At 36.6% G+C, this 19,207-nt stretch overlaps 1 protein-coding gene across 1 annotated transcript in view; it reads right to left on the reverse strand.

Annotated features, from left to right (window-relative positions):
• BANK1 (B cell scaffold protein with ankyrin repeats 1) overlaps positions 1-18,813 on the reverse strand; it is a 311,535-nt gene extending 292,722 nt beyond the window's left edge. The window contains exons 1-2 of the mRNA XM_045056738.1: positions 18,810-18,813; positions 18,259-18,579 (exon numbers count right to left, since the gene is read on the reverse strand). Coding sequence (XP_044912673.1) covers positions 18,259-18,579; positions 18,810-18,813 — 325 coding nt within the window. The remainder of the gene's footprint in view (positions 1-18,258; positions 18,580-18,809) is intronic.
• Positions 18,814-19,207: the final 394 nt, after the last annotated feature.

A 19,207-nucleotide genomic window follows, 5' to 3' on the forward strand; every position in this document is an offset into this window, starting at 1 on the left:
GCTATACTGCCCTGTTGTGACTCCATTCTCTTCTCATAATGTGGTCAAGGGCTTACTTGTATCAGAACCCCTTTGGGAGCTTGATAGAATCAGAATTGGGATTGGGGCGCAGCCCAAAGAACTATCCACCTTGTAACAAAGTATCCAAAGCATCCCAGTAATTCTTAGGTCCACTCAAGTTTGAGAATAACTGTAGTCTTTTTTTATACAGATAGTACTTCTAGTACTATATTTGATGACTACAGTTACAGTTATTATCTCTAAAATTTTGGGGATGTATAAAAATACAGGATTTTAGTCTTTCCTAATGAGGAAAAAAAATCCAAAGGGCTTATGTTGTTTGTTAAAGAATGTATGCATATTTATAATTCAATTCACTAAAGTCTGTAACTTGCTCAAAGTCTGCCTTATTTCACCAATATGATTTGTTTATGAGGGCCAAATTCTCTGTTTCCAGACAAAGAACACAATATTTGAAGTTATATATCTAAAATTTAGGTTGTAATTCTGAAGTGAATATTGCGTTTATGATGTTTATCCAAAACCAAATAAAGTAATATAAACTGTGATTGGGGGCAGGGGGATTTAAGCCATATGTGGTTACATAAAGGCAATTTTAAAAGTATTCCATTTCATGCTAACGTTTATAAAAATTGTTTTACTATTATTAATTACCATAGTCTAGGTGCCGTATTAGGAAAATTAACAGCCCAGAAGTCAGGCACTAATCTGGTTACAAAAGCCAAAGTTACAAAAATTTATGTTCAGTTACTTTACCCACGGCTGATATTTTGCACCAGATGAAATACTGAACTCTATTCTGAACTAAAATAACGAAGCACAGGGAATTCCTGATAGGGCTATTTTCATTAATATTTGACATTTGGAAATGTATAATAAAATCTATGCATGAATTCTTTAAAAATGTAAAGTTTCAGACAAAGAAATATGATTTTAGAATATGAAGAACCAGAAAGAATTTTTTACATTTTCTATATTTCTTCTCTCCTATTAAAATGGATAAGGAGAAGCTTTACACCATATAAAGTTTTAAAGATAGAGCTATCAAGAATATATGAAAATAAATGTTTTAAATTTATTCTTAACTTCAGTAATCCATTTTATTTATTGAGTCAGATGGCTTAATTACTTACATTTAAACACAGTGTAGAGAAGAGCTATCCAAATAATGAATTTTCCCCTATATATTTTTTCTGAGTGTGTAAAAATAAGATACTATTAGCAATTAAAAATCTTGCAGCTTGAACTTGAGGAATTCTTATATTTTAATGTAGTTTACAACTGCAGGAAAGTTGAAAATCAGCAACAGATTTAAAAATACAGAGACGAAGGATACCAGCTCATTCACTGGAAATTATTGATACTTCCAGATTAATCAGATTTAACAGATAATCATCCCTAACCTTCTTTATCCGGATCTTCACTGCTCTAACATTACCTTTGCTTTAATTTCTTTTTTTTAAAATATTTTAATTCAAGTTAGTTAACATGCAGTGTTATATATATTAGTTTCAAGTGATTCAGCAATTCCATACATCACCTGCTGTGTATTACCACGAGTGAGCTCCTTAATCCCCACCACCTATTTAAACCATTCTAACCTTTTACAGTCTCATTCATTGCTTGGATTTTCAGATCAAGCATTTTGAAATTTAGCAGGATAATTTACCATAATCATCCAAAAGTATCATAATGATGACAAAAATACCTCAATATCAATTCCCTAATCATTTATATATTTTCATATATTTACTAAATAACCATTTAATGTTCATTATCCAAAACAATTGTTCAGACTTTAAGAGATATAAAGATGATGAAGCACAATTCCTGCCCTTGAAGGAACTTACATATTATAAAAAAAGAAATAGATTTTTAGAAATTACCTTAGCACAAGGTAGTTTATTATAATATTGCATTAAGATCTGTAGTTGAAGAATCTTTATTTATCCTAGGGTTACTGTAAAAGTATTATCTTGGAAATAAAGTATCAATAAATCTTTCGGTCTCACAAAATGCAGAATTGAATGGTTTACAAATTTAAAAGATTTAAATTCTACAAAATGTCTCTTCTGACATAAAGAATTGAAAATGTATCATGAATGAATGTGCAAATCACACTGAATATTACAAAACCATATAAACAACGTGAGCTTTTTTATGTATGCACACACACACACTCAAATGATTCAAGATGCATATTATCAACACTTATCTTTGAGGGGAAAACTGGTATATTATAATTTTATCCCTATTCTCTATTTTTCAATGTTTTATAATGCACATATATTACATTTATAAGAAAATATCCTTAAAAATTATCCCATATGGTTCTATGCATGGCTAACCAGCCTGGCTCCAGCAAACTTTTTATCATTAGGAGAAAATAGTCTCAAAATAATTCCCTACCAGGATTAGAACTGGTTCATGTTCAGATGTTAAACTAAGTGGGATCATAAAATACTATTAGTGACCTTTTGTAAGGAGTACACATCTAAATCAGTTGTCTCTCAGAGCACTTTTGCCCTTTGAGGGGTCGGGACAGATGTAATGGAGGCAGATATGTATGGCATCTTGCACAAAGCCCAGAAGAAGTTTAGCCAAATATTTCACAACAGTTTTCACTCCTCAGCATGGTTAAGCTGTTTCAGTTTCTTAACCTGAAAAAAATCAAGATACTGATCCCTAATTCCGAGAGACAAAATCTGAAGCCTGTATGTCAGACTACATCCTGGCATTCAGCAGTCATTGATAAGTGTAGCGGTGAGTATGACAATGATGATGGTCATTCTCTTTTTTTTTCTTTTTTTTTTTAATTTTTTTCCAAGGTTTATTCATTTTTGGGACAGAGAGAGACAGAGCATGAACGGGGGAGGGGCAGAGAGAGAGGGAGACACAGAATCGGAAACAGGCTCCAGGCTCCGAGCCATCAGCCCAGAGCCCGACGCGGGGCTCGAACTCACGGACCGCGAGATCGTGACCTGGCTGAAGTCGGATGCTTAACCGACTGTGCCACCCAGGCGCCCCAGATGATGGTCATTCTAACAAAGGCTACCTAAATGTAGCTAGTACCTAAAATGTGCCAATGGCTGTTCTGGTGTTTCATGAGAATTAACTTCTTTTAACCTCATAACCACCCCATGAACAAGTGCTCTTCTTATCCCATTTTGCACTTATGGTGCCTGAGGCACTGAGAAAGTAAATACCTTGCTGAAGCTCACATCTGTGTCCTAGTAAGAATTGTAATAGTAGCAGCAGCCAGTAGCATTAATAATAAGGATTATTAAACTGGTAAAAACACCAAATGTGAACAAAAGATAACGGGACTTTCTTTTGTATTTCACTGTAGAAACAACAGTGAATTCCAGAGAGATGTTTCAACAATGAATAAGTATAAATCTTGCCAAGGATGACAACCTAAGGGTAATATTGATATGCTCTTTAGACGTTATAAAAGCTTACTTCCTCATGGTTATATCCAGGGTTTTATCTAGACTGATGGTGTATGAATGAATGTCTGATGGATACAGCCCTAACTGTGGTATTCATGCTACTCTTTGTCCTTGTGGTGTCCACATGTGTTTAAAAATCTGCATTCATTTCCTGTTGCTGCTGTATAAAATTACCACAAACTTGGTGGCATAAAGCAACACAAATTAATTATCTGACAGTAGAAAAGGTTACAAGTCTGAAACTGGTCTCATGAGGCCAAAATCAAGACATCGGAAGGACTTTGTTCCTCTGAAGGCCTTAAGAAAGAATCCACTTACTAGCATTTTCCAGTCTCGAGAAGCCATCCACAGTTCCTGGTTAATGGCCCCATTCCTCCATGTTCAAGCCAGCAAAATTGGGCTGAGTCCTTCTCATGTTGTCACATGTCTGATACACCCCCCCCCACACACACACACACACACAACCTCTCTCTTTCACTTGTAAGGGTCTTTGGGATTACACTGGGCTCCCTGGATAATCCATGATAATCTCCCCATCTCAAAGTAAACTGTTAACAATCTTATTTCCATCTACAACCTTAATTTCTGTTTTCCATGTAACTTAGCATATTCAGAGCTCCAGGGATTAGGATGTAGACACCTTTGGGGAGGCTTTATTCCATCTACCAAACAACAGAATACTACTTTCAGCTCTAGTTCTTTTCTTCCTTTCTGAAAATCTTCTGAAGTAAAACAGATATATGTACAAGTATACCTTCTGCCTCTCCTCACAGAATATTTGCAGGATAACACTGATTAAATAGTTTAAATGATCATTGTTTAGATTTCTCCTTGAGTCAAAGTAAATGATACATTAGAAGAATTTTCTAAGAGTCAATTAGGAGGGGGTTGAAAATTCCTTTGAGGATGCAAAGCATTAGGCAGATGCAAATTATTAGCCTTGCATCTTTAGAGTGCTCTTTATGGCAGGCATTTTCAATATATTTTAATCACATCTGTATTATAGCCTTGATGATTTTAAATATCCTAATGGCCTTCATTAAAGACTGTTTTTCTAGCATTATGTTGTAGATATTTTACTTCCTATTATTTCACTCACCTCCAAGGACCTTGAGAGCAGCAAAACTTTCTAAATGTTTACAACTGTTAGTTAGAAACAGTTGTGTCTATTTTATCCCTTGCAAAAATTGTTTCCATGTTGACCTACTAATGGTAACATTAGTTGCTTATTTTCTACTAAAATGGCTTTCTATATACATGCTTACTTCACTGACTATAAAAATGGAAATGTCCACATGGGAGGATGCTTTTCTAAAATGGGTGTACACATGCAGTTGTGTGAGAATAAAATGAGTTCATTTCAGAGAGTTATAGAGTGGCTAGTAAGCCAGGCTTTGGAGTCAGGCTGTCTTGGAATCCAAATTCAGCCAGCTTCAAGCAAATAATTAACCTCTCTGAGCTTAGATTTCCCCCATGAAACATACAGATAATAGCACCTACAAAATCAGTTATTGTGAGAATTAAATGAGATAAACTATATAGGGGATTTATCGTCATTCCTGACACCTTAAGTGCTGATTAAAACTTCAACACTTTTTTTAAGTTGAAATTGGTCTTTGGAGGACAGCATTTGCCAGTGGGTGGGATCCCAATTCCCAGAGACAGAGTAGCAGGGAATCATGGAGTGAGGAAGTCCTTCCCTTTAGAATACTTCTTTAATCCTGACTCGGTCAAGGACAGTGTCTCAGATTGGAGCTCTTGTAACTTCATGAACTCCAATACTATCAAATAGAGGTTGACCTGTGTGTCCAGAGCCTGCCCTTACTTAAAATTGTTTCAAGACTACTTTACTTTCAGTCTGTTTATTTGTATGCTCACCTTCTCTTTATGGCAAAGGGTAATGATTTTTTCATTTATGGTACTGATATAAATGTTCCTTTAAAACATATGTAAGCTGAAAAAAAAAAGTTAGTTTAAAGAATTTTTTTTTTCTTAAACAAGAGAGTACTGTAGCCAAAAATTTGAGGAAGGTTTTGTGAGAATGACTGAAATTTGCAAAACTCTGTCCCAAGGGACTGTACTCATGACTGCATTCTGAAATGAGTAGTGACTTTCTGGAACAGAAGTTACGCATCAGGAATCACCCCCAATAGCCACAGTAAACACTCTTAGCTGTAGTTCACCCTGCTAACTAGTTCTCATGATTAAATTATTGAGATCTCAGAAGGCTGAAGGTTTCTGAGTCATCTGATGTTGACTTAGAGTGAAGATAAAAAGAAATAGTGCCATTCAGCTTTTCCATACCTATTTCACTTAAATACAGTCCCTGAAGGCTGGAGCTACCTTTTTATGTATTTCCTGAGCCTAGCACAGATCAGAAATACATGTTTGAAGAGTGAATGATGAAGGATAATTAATCTGGCATAAGATAATGAAGGCATTAGTCCACTCTTTCTTGACGAATATCCTCAATCCTAAATGCCCAGAGAAAGCAATTTTAATTTTGTTAATGTTTATTTATTTTTGGGAGAGAGAGAGAGAGAGCAAGAGTGTGAGAGAGAGTGGGAGACACAGAATCCAAAGCAGGCTCCAGGTTCTGAGCTGTCAGCACAGAGCCCGGCACGGGGCTCGAACTCATGAACTGTGAGATCATGACCTGAGCCTAAGTTGAACACTTAACTGACTGAGCCACCCAGGTGCCCCAAGAGAAAGCAATTTTAATTTCTGCAGTGTTATTCTCTTAAAATAATAGATACTAATTGAACTATTATTATGAGCCAATCATTCTCATAAATATTTAATATGATCACCAATATACATAATGTCTCCTGGGCATCACAGCGATCACAGCGTTCATTAGTGACAGAGCCATTAGGTGATCATGTGCTTCTTTGGCTTCAAATCCAGTGCAATGGAAAAATATTTCCTATATTATTAAAAACTGTTTAGTCTTTCTTTAGATTAATAATAGTCTTGTATGGATAATGATCTATTCTTTATCCAAAAAAATCACTGTGGATTCTCCTTTTGTTTTTAAACATTGTGCAATAATTTATATGAAGAGAGAGCAAAATTGAAATATTTATAAATGACAGGTCACCAAATAGCCAAGCAAATGTAACTTTAAAGTGCATACACAAATAGTAAATATATTAACACTAGAAAGCTGAACAAGTAAAACTGTTAAAAGTAAACATAGAAAAATAAAAAGTAGAAGTATATACACTGTGTTTTTTCCTATTTTTTAGTCACTCTACATATTTTCAATTACGTGTATGTATTATTCTAGAAAAAGAATAATAAAATTATTTCATCTTCCAGATACAAATGGAGGGTATTAAATTTCATTTACTTTTCTACCCTAATCATAGTTTTTCTATTTGCCCCAGAAGATTTTTTAATACGCTAAGTTATATTAAAAGGTTATAGACATTTTAGTAAAAATAACTAAACTACTTGTTATCAGATTAAAAGTTAATTTAATATTGGAAAATGCCCTAAATTATCTTTGTGTGACAGGTTTTGTGAATTTTTCATACTTTTTGTCATAATCAAAGAAAGCTCTTCTGCAAACCAATTTGAAAAAGAAAGCCAAAGCCAGGGTTGTTATTATCTGAGGCTAGATTTACACCCCAGCAATAGGGCATTCAGAAATGGCAACGACTTCATTTATCCTTTTTTCATAAATTTAACTGGCTACTTTACTGTCACTGCTGTGCTACTAGCTAATCAGCAAACATCTCTTAATGCGCTTACCTCTGCTGAATGGATGCCAGAGGCTACGCCTTCCTTTCAAGAGCATCTGATCTATCAGAATAATAAAAGACACTGTCATAGCAGTGTTGCTTACCTGAACTGTTAGCCAGTCTCCAAGACTAAAATTGTCAGTTTAAATTATTTGCATTTGTATCAGTTACTGTTTTTCCCATTAGGAAAATATTTCAGCAATAATTTATTTGGGTGACTTCTAATAACCTATATGCTTGCTTCAAACGTGTGTTTCATTGACACACATTTCTAACATGGAAACAATCTGGTTACGTCCAAGTAGTCAAATTGATATTATTTTTGGAATATTCTGATGAGTAATATGCCAATTTTTGAACAATGTGAGGTCACTTACATAGCTTACATGATTATTCACACAGTGGCAGGTTTACATAGTCTGACAAATGAAAATACCTGCAAAATCAGTTGAGATGCATACATGCTATTGAAATACCAACTGCGTGAACACACACAGTCCAAAATATTCTTATATTTAGAATGCCTTACACATGTTCCCAGTTTCATTTCATTCCTACTTTACTTTCCCCAACAGATAATCCCCTTCTGATTTTATTCCTATTTTCTCTAACACATCTCACAATCAAAGCTCTCATTTCAATAGTTAGAATTAATCATAAGGGAATTAAAGAAATAGGCATATTGTGTGTGTCTTACTCAACCTGTCAATGCCATTTTCCCTACTGTATACCCTCCTCTGTTTCTATTCTTATTATACGCCCACCTCCCTCTCATTCAAAAGATGGCCAGGCCCAAGAGCTGAGGAAATTGCACAAAAAGCAGTGTTGCCGATCTCGGGCTTGAAAGAACCATCCTCTCAAGAACTACTTGCCATTTAACAGGGATGAAAACGTGGTGCAAAAAACCCTCTTTCTCTACCAGTGTTCAGATGACAATGCATTCCATGGTTAAATATGTTCGTGAAATATTGGATTAGAGAAAACTGAAGATACATAGTTGCAGAAATTTATCAGACCAGTATGGAATGTCCCAGTATGCACATTCAAAAGTTATTTCACAGAACACTTTCTCCAAGGAACACATATGGTACACAATACAGACTGAACAGCACAGTACTAAAAAAAGAAAGCCCTGGAAGCATGAGCTCAGGTTTTCCAGGTATTGGCCATCAGGTAAGAGAAATTATGAACCACCCTTCATAATCTCCCACGTGGCCCACCATTTTCACCTAGCAACAGGCATGACAATTATCAATCACAGAGCACCTACTATGCTGCAAGTATTACCAAATGTTCTTTCCTCTTTTCATCATGAGTACAGAGAGGTCTTGTAACAGAATTACCTAAAGAATGAGGAGCCTAGGCTTTTATATGTGCCAGTTGAGAAAATTGTTCTAAGGAGTCATAAAGCAATAAAATATTTTAACGTAATAAAATGAAACATGAGCATACTTTTTAATGAATCTTCTATATTCTCCTAAGCAGAAGCAGGAATGAAATATGTGTTAATAGCTAACTTCACAGCAGACTGGTCCTCACAAATGAAATAGAAAAGCTGTCCCTTTCTTTCTATAATTACACGTGCTTTCTAATTACCCATAGGTTACTCTCAACCAGAAATTTGCTTAGGAGAACCTTCCTATTATTCTTCGGACCCTGAAAGATCTAAGTGAGACATTATATAGATTTATACTCTATTAGGAGTAAACTGCTTAGACATAATTCAAGCAATTCTGAAGATATCACTAAATCTTTACCTATATAACTAAATCAACTATTATTTTTACTTGTATGGTATTAGAAATGCCTTCATCCCAAAAGCTAAGAGACTTTGAATCCGCTATTATCCAGTTTTTGTGTGTGTGTTGGTTTTCTTCTTTGCAGGGAGGGGCAGAGAGGATGTATGATAATATACTTTATAGTTGTAGGCTAAATCTTCAAGAATAAAGAAATGAAAATTAATCATATTTTTATTTTAAAAGAATATGATGTAAAATTCTTGGGGCACCTGGGTGGATCAGTTGGTTAAGCGCCCAACTTTGGCTCAGGTCATGATCTCGTGGTTCGTGAGTTCGAGCTCCACATCGGGCTCTGTGTTGACAGCTCAGAGCCTAGAGCCTGCTTCAAATTCTGTGTCTCCCTCTCTCTCTGCCCCTCCCTTGCTTGCGCTTTGTCTCTCTCTTTCTCTCACTCTCAAAAATAAATAAACATTAATTATTTTAAAAACTGAATTCTCAAAATGGGAGAAAACTGTTCTTTACCCATTAACTAGTTTCCCTGAAGACAAAACACAATTTCACATATAAAATCACATAATTTGTTTTCCTGGCAGACCATAGGTTTCATCCAGTTCAATCTGTAGAGAATAACCAGAGAAACATGTTTGAGATATTATTGTGTTTAATAGAACAATTAGAAAGGTTAAACAGGAGAACAAAAAAGGACATTTACATGAAGCTCTCAATCTTGAGATTCAGATGTGACACCAGAAATACAGACAAGGAATCATGTAAACACATTCCATCTAATAAAAGTGAAATTTGAATACTGAAGGTATTAATATCTGCCGTTTGCTAAGCGCCTGCTATAAATGCTCCAGGCATTTTACATACAGAATTACATTCAATTATATCAAAAATAGATATGTTTCTTATCTCAGATATAAATAAATTGGATTTTAGAATTTTTTTAAGTTATTTATTTGGAGAGAGAGTAAGCACGAGTGGGGGAGGAGCAGGCAGAGAGGGAGAGAGAATCAGAAGCAAGCTCTGTGCACTCTCAGCGTGGAGCTCTAAGTGGGGCTCGATCTCACAAACCATAAGATCATGACATAAGCTGAAATCAAGAGTCCACAGCTTAACTGACTGAGCCAGCCACTCAGGTTCCCCAAGAAATTGGATTTTAGATGAGTAATTTGTTTAAAATCACACAATAAGTGACAGTTTCCATATTTGAGTTGATATGAATAGTTACAGATATTGATATAGAGAATCAATCCACAAACACAGACATATTTAGTTATCTTTAAAATATATTTACGGTGTTAAATTGGAAAAATGTATAGGAAAACAGGTGAGAGATTAGGAGAATAGGTGACTGCTCTATAATACAATAAAAATCTTGATATATTTTAAACTGCAATTCTATATGTATATCCAAAGATCTATCTTAAATTTCTTTTAAGGGGCACCTGGGTGGCTCAGTCAGTTAAGCTTCCCACTTCAGCTCAGGTCATGATCTCGTGTTCGTGAGTTCAAGCCCCCAGTCTGGCTCTGTACTGACAGCTCAGAGCCTGGAGCCTGCTTTGGATTCTGTGTTTCCCTTTCTCACTGCCCCTCTGCCGTTCACACTCTTGTCTCTCTGTCAAAAATAAATAAAACATTAACAAAATCCCTTTAAAAAGGCTGTGCATGCTTTTTTTTCATTGTAACATCTTATACTGTTTAAAACTAATAAAACATTAGATATTTTCCTTCCTATAATATTAATGCAAAGGTCACAATTAACGATTCAAAGAATAAATTTTGTGAGAAAATTCATTTACCTGGAAAGACATTTTAAATATAGAAAGCAAACTCTTGTTGCATTTACTCATAGAACCACAACAGGAAAGTTCAACTTTCATGTGGTTATAACATGAGTGAGTGGAAAGTTTCCAACTTCGTCATGTGGTTTAAATAAACCAAGTTACTATATATTTCTTCTGAAACCTAGGACCTTTTATACACAGAATTTTCTACTCAAATTAATCCAATAGAAGATTTAATAGCATTTAAAGTTGAGTCTCCCCAAATAAGTATATAAATATAATACAATTCCAATGCAGTGAAAGGCATCTATTTTTATTGGTGCAGATCCAGCAAATAGGAGATGGCTCATGAGCCAGAAATTCTTGGGGTCCTGGCACCAGTCTCTTTCAGGTGCCAACAGCTCGTTCTTCCTGATTCCCCAGCTTCCTGATGGTTATAAAATAGCAGATGCCCCTGGCCACTTATGAAAACTGGTTCCCATAGCCTAGTTAGGAAAATTATTCCTGGTGGTCCAGACTAGAGATCGCTCCCAAATCCTTTACACCAAATATGTAAAAGCTAATTTCCTATATCAAAGTTCTTTCTGCCTAAAATGGCTAGATTGCTTTCATTAAATGTCTCCAAATCAAGTGTTACACAATATTCCAATTGTTTCATGGAAGGGGGAGAAGTAGATAAAATAATCTCTTAACGTAAGTAATGAAAAATTAATAATGAATAAGAAATTTATGGGATTTCTTAAATAAGAAAATTATGGAAAAGAAGATCCCTCAGGGGGCACCTGGGTGGCTCAGTAGGTTAAATGTCCAACTTTGGCTCAGGTCATGATGTCACAGTTCATGAGTTTGAGCCTCGTGTTGGGCTCTGTGCTGACAGCTCAGAGCCTGGAGCCTGCTTCGGATTCTGTGTCTCCCTCTCTCTCTGCCCCTCCCCCACTCATGCTCTGTCTCTCTCTCTCTCTCTCTCTTTCTTTCAAAATTAAACATTAAAAAAAATTTAAAAATAAAATCAAATAAAGAAGATCCCTCAGGAGAGCTTTCCTTAGCAGATATTGGCTTGGAAATAAACAAATACATGAGTGAACAGAATAGACAATTCAGAATGCAGATTCCAGGATACATGAGACTTTGTGGTATGGCAAAAATGGAATAGATGACACTTGAACAATGTGGGGGTTAGAGGCATCAACCCCTTATCAGTCAAAAATCCTCCTATAACTTGTGATTCCCCCAAAACTTAACTACCAATAGCCTACTATTGACTGGAGGCCTTTTCAATAGCATAAACAGTCTATTAACACAGATTTTATGTTATATGTATTATATACTATATTCTTACAATAAAATAAGCTAGAGACAAGAAAATATCAACAAAATCATGCAGAAGAGAAAATATACTTACAGTATTACACTGTATTTATTAAAAAACAACATGTACAAGTGGACCCTTACAGTTCAAATTCCTGTTGCTTAAGCATCAACTGTATTTCAGTTTACTGGGAAGAGTATGGTTCATTTAATAAATGCTGATTTCTCAGCTGGCTTTAAGTTTGAAAAACTTAATCCCCCAGAGGGACTGCGATACTAGCTAGTAAATTATGTTACTTTTATACCTCCTCTTTCTCCTTGACCAAGATTAAATGTCATAAGCATTCTCTCTGTAGGCCTTGATTTAAATACATTTTTAAAATCTGCTAGAAGTAATATGCTATCAATTTTTAAGGAAGTAAAAACATCCTATTAAAACTATTAAAAAACACTATTGTAATTTTATGATTAATACAATTTTATAACTATATAATTCAAAATTCTAAACTTCTTAATAGTGCTTAACTCTTAGAATGTTAACCTTTGAGTGAATTATTTCCTCACCAACTCTAGGGACTTTAAGTTTAGAGACAAAAATAACTGCATGGATTTTCTTCAATTTCAGTAATCAAGTGAGATAACTCCAAATATTCTTATCAGGAGAACCACTAGACTTAGAAGGCATCCTATTCTCAGTGCATAAAAGACCTAATTCACAGATTGTTTAACTTGCGATGAAAGATGCAGAATAGACATCATCTTAACAGCAACTCTCTAAAAGGGAAGAAGCTAATGGAAACAGAAGAGACAGTATTTGAGAAATACAGGTATTCTAGCCCCAAATGTATTTTTTTTCCTCCAAAAAAAGAGAAACTCATTCAAACGACCTTACCTAAAAAGAATATGAGTGTAAAGATACCACAGTCATCTTATGGAGACCAGATCAGAAAAACAAGTGCAGGTGGCCTGGAAACGGAAAGTCGGAAACTAAGACTACTCCCTCTTTCAGTCCTCCTTAATTCTCTCCATTCATCTTGCTAATGATCCATCGCGGACAAGAGTCAACTGGCTGTCATCCTCTATTGTGTGTCATTAAACATTATCCTTCCCCCTTCCACTGACAACAGTCTTATTATCTCTTGTTTGAAAGGAAAGAAAGGCTTTGTTGAGTCCAACAAATCTGTAAAAGCAGACAACACACATCACTGGCCAGTAAGCAAAGGCAGCAAGCTGCCTCTTAAATGCCTATACTTGACCCAAGGGACTATTTCCAGGAATCTGAATGACCCACGGTTTTACCCATTTAACACGACCACGGATGGATAGGACATGATAAAGGATAGTTCTCAGTCTATAGATAAGTGCCTGGAGTAGTGAAAGTTTTAAACTTTTATTGACAAGTGATGAGAGAATTAAGGAAATTATCTCATTAACTGAAATAAAGGTAGAATTTTGCCTCAATTTTATCTCACTGACTTTCTCATTAGTGATGCAGTAGTTCACTAATTGTACTAAAAATGCAGTTGTCTCCTGAAACTTTTAATCAGTCTATTTAAATCTAAATAAAATGTGATCAACCAATGAGGAAAATGTGTAAACCTTAGGGATTTTGCACAGTCACAAGAAATACTCTACAAGTTGTCATTCTAGTGACATGATTTTACAGAATCATACCACTTTGATGTGGTATGTTTCTTTCCCACATCTTTGATGTATCTCTCTGCTCTCTAAACTCTTCCTAAAAAGATATGATGACTTGGAAGTTACAACTTTAATAGTTTAGACAAGTTCTTGTAGGAAATGAAATAACACAATGAATTATTAAATATTTTCCTATAATTATACTGAACCATATAACTTCTTGCTCAAAGTAGGTGCTAATTTGATGCTCTCACCTATCAAGGTAATGTGATATCCATATCATATGAATTCAAAGTAGTAACACAATTAGTGACAGCTATTAAAAGAAGGCCAAAACCTCAAGTGGTCTTGACACTATGTTATTTTTCTGACAGTTAGGCATGATCCTTTCTATGGCTATATTAGAACAAAAAAAATGAGTGAAAATATTGATCCTAATCAAAGGATGATGCTTAGTCTTCAGCATGGATCATAACCCCAAATGAGGCACATGGCAAGTGAAATTCCAAGTCAGAAACTATTCTTGTACTTTTTTAGTATGTCTTCTTTATAAAGCAGAACACATAAAAAATGAAGCATGGGGATTACTAATACAGAAAAGCAGAAGAGCTTAAAAGAAAGGAAAAGATGACAGAGTATGATAAAACATAACTTATTTTAATTAATTGGCTACAAAGGAAATCTTGTAAAAGACCATACGTAAGGCATTGATAAATCACTTCTTAGGATTATAAAGGGAAGTGGTCTTTCTGGATTACTTCAGTGAGGAGCACTTGAAAACAACAAAGACATTTCTATTCAGTGGTAAATGTCTAAAAAAAATCATTCTTTTTATCTGAGTGAAAAATAAATACAAAGGGGGTATAATTCCATATAATATTTGGTATTTTTACCACCTGGACTATTTCAATGTCTGCAGTGAAACTTGGATACTATTCTTTATATTTAGAATAGGAAAGAATTACAAGGCCATATAACAGCTTATTTTTAAATAATAACTTCTGGAATGTTTGCCCTTCCTATTCTTATTTCATAGCTGTCTCTAAAATTACTGTATGATATTACATAATATATAAAGTAATAAAATAGCAACTGTAACTTAGGTAATCAGGTAACAGCTATTTAAATTCTTAAAACGTGTGACTTATATTTGGCAGGAATGATATTCTTTACATTGGATTTTTTTTAACCAAGCAGTAAATATTGGGTAGATTCTCCATCTTCTTATAATTCAATGAATGATCCCATAATTTTCAGTTTGATGCTTACTTTTCCACATATATTTATATTTTTTAACTAGATCATAACTGGTACTGTGATATGGGTAAATAAAACAGGCTCTCAATTTGTCTTAATCATTCCCATTTTATTCTTTCCTGTAAATGCCCTAGTTTAATGCCCTTTTAATCATTCTATCCTTAGTTCTTCTCACTGTGGGTTTTTTTTTCTCCTCTCACAACTATTACCCACAATATTTCCCCAAGGATATAGCACTATCTTTCTACAGGAAGCCATATGCCCTAATTTGTTTCATGTGGGAACTTGATGGTTTCATTCAAGTTTTCCCCCAATTTTATTTTATTTTCTCCATAAACAGAGAGTTTGTTTTCTCCAAAAAAACTCTATCTTTTATATGTAAATATTACACTATTGACCAATGACCTAAGAATTAAAATAATAGCTAACATGTACTAAGCAATTACTATTTGCTCTGGCACCCTGAAAATCACTTCACATGTATTTCCTCTTCCAATCCTCAAAAAGACTCTTTTGAATAAGGATTATTATTGTCTCCACTTTTGCTTTTTAAATGGATAAACTGAGGTAATAACAGATTTAGTTATATGTCTAAGATTGAACAGCAAATAATCAATAAAGCTGGACTGATGTGAGGCAATCTGAGTCCACAGGCCTTCAAAAGTAGGGCATGATCACCTACAATGTGTTCAGATAGATGTGGTGAAAAAGTTCCCCCTGATTCTCCAAGTACACACCACATACACTGCTGTTTAAGTCTGGAACCCTAAGCATTAGATAGTACAGAATTATTCCCGTTAAAATGAAAACGCCCTAAGAGAGCTACCTCTCTGTTAAAATCTCAGCAAAAGCAACTTTATCTGAACATTTCCAGCTGGTCTGAAGAAGGCAAGTTTCACCAGTTGCCAGAACAAGAACCAAGGTATTTTCTTGGAAGGAGAAATCAAGGTTATTTGCTATGTTAGAAGGCTGAAGACAGAATAAAAAGCTTCAAATCTTCAAGAACTTCATGACAGAGAGAGAGACCCAGACAAACCGTGTCTCTCACAAGTTATACATAAGCATCGAGCACATGGTGAATCACGGTAGATGCCTTCTGGGTTTTTTAAAAATTTTTTACTGTTTATTTTTGGGGGGGGGGAAGAGAGAGAGAGCACAAGTGCACAGGGGAGGGGAGGCGACCCAGGGAGACACAGAATCCAAAGCACACTCCAGGCTCCGGGCTGTCAGCACAGAGCCCAATGGGGCTCAAACCCAGGAGCCTTGAGATCTTGACCCGAGCCGAAGTCTGACACTTTACTGACAGAGGCGCCCCACATGATTTGTTTTTAAGCTAATTATTTATTTAACTCCCTTCATAAAAGGCATCAAATAATATTAACAAAAAATACACAAAAACTACGGGGTGGGGAACAGTCTGTGCTTTAATAAATAAACAGTCCTTATTGAAGGTAGTAGTTGAATTTGTTTCTAAAATCACTAGGTTTGTTATAAAGCAAAGAAAGAATTTCTCATTTGGACATTGGTGGCCAGTATCTAGTTAAACATAAACAAGAAAAATACATTTCTAAATGGAATTTTCATCCACTATGCATATTTTTACATTGTTTTAGTACTGGGTATCATATCCTTCCTGCTTCCATTAAAAGACAAGTTGGATACTCACAGTGTTTACCATTTTATACTCATATAACTACACAACTTTTGTAGGGGGATAAAAGGTTGTTGGCGAAGTGATGAATAGATGATCTTCAAAAATAATTAGTTATGTGACCATGGGAAAATCACTACTTGGGTCTCAGCTTTCTCTTCTCTAAAATGAAGCAGTGAACTAATTTCACCACAACGTGCCACATTAAGCTAAAATCTACCATGCTGTGGTAACATTTGTCCAAAGCAGACAGAAAGGACACACAAAAAAGCTCTCCATATATGAGAAGAATTAATCAGAACTACTCATGGAAGACAACTCATGCCTAGCAATAGGCATGGGTTAATACCAAAAGTCAGCTCCTTGTAAGAAAAAAATGTAATTACCTTGGCCAAAGGAGGTAAATGAAGCAAGTGATAAACACCACATTGGGAAGGAGCAAAGGAGATGGGGGAAATCACACAGGAGGCACAGGAATAATCAGAACTAAATACTGGGTCGCATCACTCTAGCATTATTCACAATAGCAAGTCCCTCAAAGTATTACCTGACTATCGAGGGGAATAAAAGTCATTTTCTGGCTAAACCGTTCAATCATGAAGTTTGAACAAACCGTAGCCCATTCTATTTAACTAAATTGTTAAGCTGAAATCATAAATGTTGGCACATCAAGATATCGTGGGCTCTAATTTTTTTCTTCTCATTTAAATCGTCACAAACATGCTTCCCATTTTAAGAAACGCAGTCTTTTAAAATGTATTTGTCAAACATGCACACTATCCAAGAGAAGCAGCATGACCTTTAAAAATGCTAGGAAGCTATGAAGAATTCTATTCGGCTAATTAGTATTTTCCGATTTGCTTGTTGCATTTCTCACTGTGAACAACTCCAGTAATCTTAATACCCAAGTGAAGGCTTTCTTTTTTTTTTTTATTTCAAAACTGGACACTTTATAACCATTAGTTCACAAATCCATTTAAAACACTCAAAAAAAAACTGAGTACAACTGCCTTAACATCCATTTATGTATTCAACCACATTGACTGCTTCTCCTTTGACCAAGGTAGCAAAATCTGCGGAGTGAGGGGTCTCTACCCAGAGTGACCCGTCCGCTAAACGGATCCCAGTCCATCCCAGAAATTTACCGGGTTGGATTCTGAAAGGCTGGGCAGGTAAACCGGACAAGCGGTTTTGCAAAAAAAACCAACCAAACAAACAAAAACCATGTTGACACAGTTTTTAGGATGACGCAGAACTTTAAAACACGCGCTTAACTTTAAAACCCATTCCAAGGTGCCTGGAGAAACTAGAGGGCCCTGTCCCGCGCGCTCTGGAAAGTTCCAGGCACTCCCAAGTTGCGGACTTTGACGGGACGAATGAGAGGCGCTCCCACTTCATCCCGGACAGACCCCCCCCGCCCTCCAGAGACCACACTCCCCTCCCCACCCCCATTACAGTTGGAGCCCGGTCGCCAGCCGAGCGGCAGACGCGGCGGGAAGAAAGGGGCAGCTCCGGTGCCCCGGTTCCCGACGCGCGCGGGCGTCAGCAGCCCGAGCGCAACGATCGCCGAAGGGTGCGCGCGCAGTCTCCGCCGAGCCCTGGAGCCGCGCGGCCGGCCTCGCCCTCCCGCCGCCCGCACGCGCGAACACCCACCTGGGGGCGCTGGGCTGCCGGGGGCCCGCTCCCGGCTCCCGCCCGCCCGGCCCGACGCTGCAGGCAGCATCGCGGCGGCTGAAGCCAGGCAGCCTGCGGCCAGGACTCTGCAGCCCGAGATTCTCGGCGAGATCGTCTCTAGACGCCCCCCTTCGTCAGCCCGCCGCGGGCGGGTCTGGCCGCAGGGCCCGGAAACGCAGCCCGTGGGCTCAGGCCACAGGGTCACCACGAGGCCTTGCGAGGGCGCCCTGAGGAAGTGAAACTGCCCAGGGGCTTGCGCTTGCCCCTGGCTGCTCTCGTTTCTCCTAACACTCTCTGGGCCTGTTCACTCCGGAGATCTTAGAGCTGCGGTACCTGTGACTCCAGCTTTTGTCCCATTCTAGGTCTTCCACTTTGTCCCCACTTCCGGGAAGAAATAGGGATACCAGATGTAGACACTTGCTGGGAAAGGGGAGCGATAGATACAGATATATGGATCTGGTTCTATAAACAAAGATATAAAGATGTAGATGCAGATATACAGTTGAATTTTTTTATATATTTCATTTTGCCCATATTGTGTAGGCTAGATTCATAAATTGCAAAGTGATTTTAAAAACCGTATAAAATTTATTTCCCTCTCCTGCTCCAAGTCAGAACTGGTAAAAAATAAGACGTGGATTGAAATAGATTCTCCAAGTAAGGGTTTAACTTCGCTTGCTTCGAAGACTGAGAAATACTCAGACTTCGCCCAGATCCTTAATATAAATGTCCCTTCTTCTCTCAAGGTTCTCTAACTTAGTAATTTACTTTTTGAAATTGAAAATATTTTTGAAGATCAAATTGAAGATTTGATAATAGTTCATGGTTTAAATGTTCCTCTCCCTCTTTTTTAGAAAAGAAATCTAAAAGGGAGAGCTGTGTAGCCACTATTTATCTCATACAGTCTTTTTTAGGAATACCATAAATA

This window comes from Felis catus, chromosome B1, assembly GCF_018350175.1.
Source record: "Felis catus isolate Fca126 chromosome B1, F.catus_Fca126_mat1.0, whole genome shotgun sequence".
Classification (NCBI taxonomy): domain Eukaryota; kingdom Metazoa; phylum Chordata; class Mammalia; order Carnivora; family Felidae; genus Felis; species Felis catus.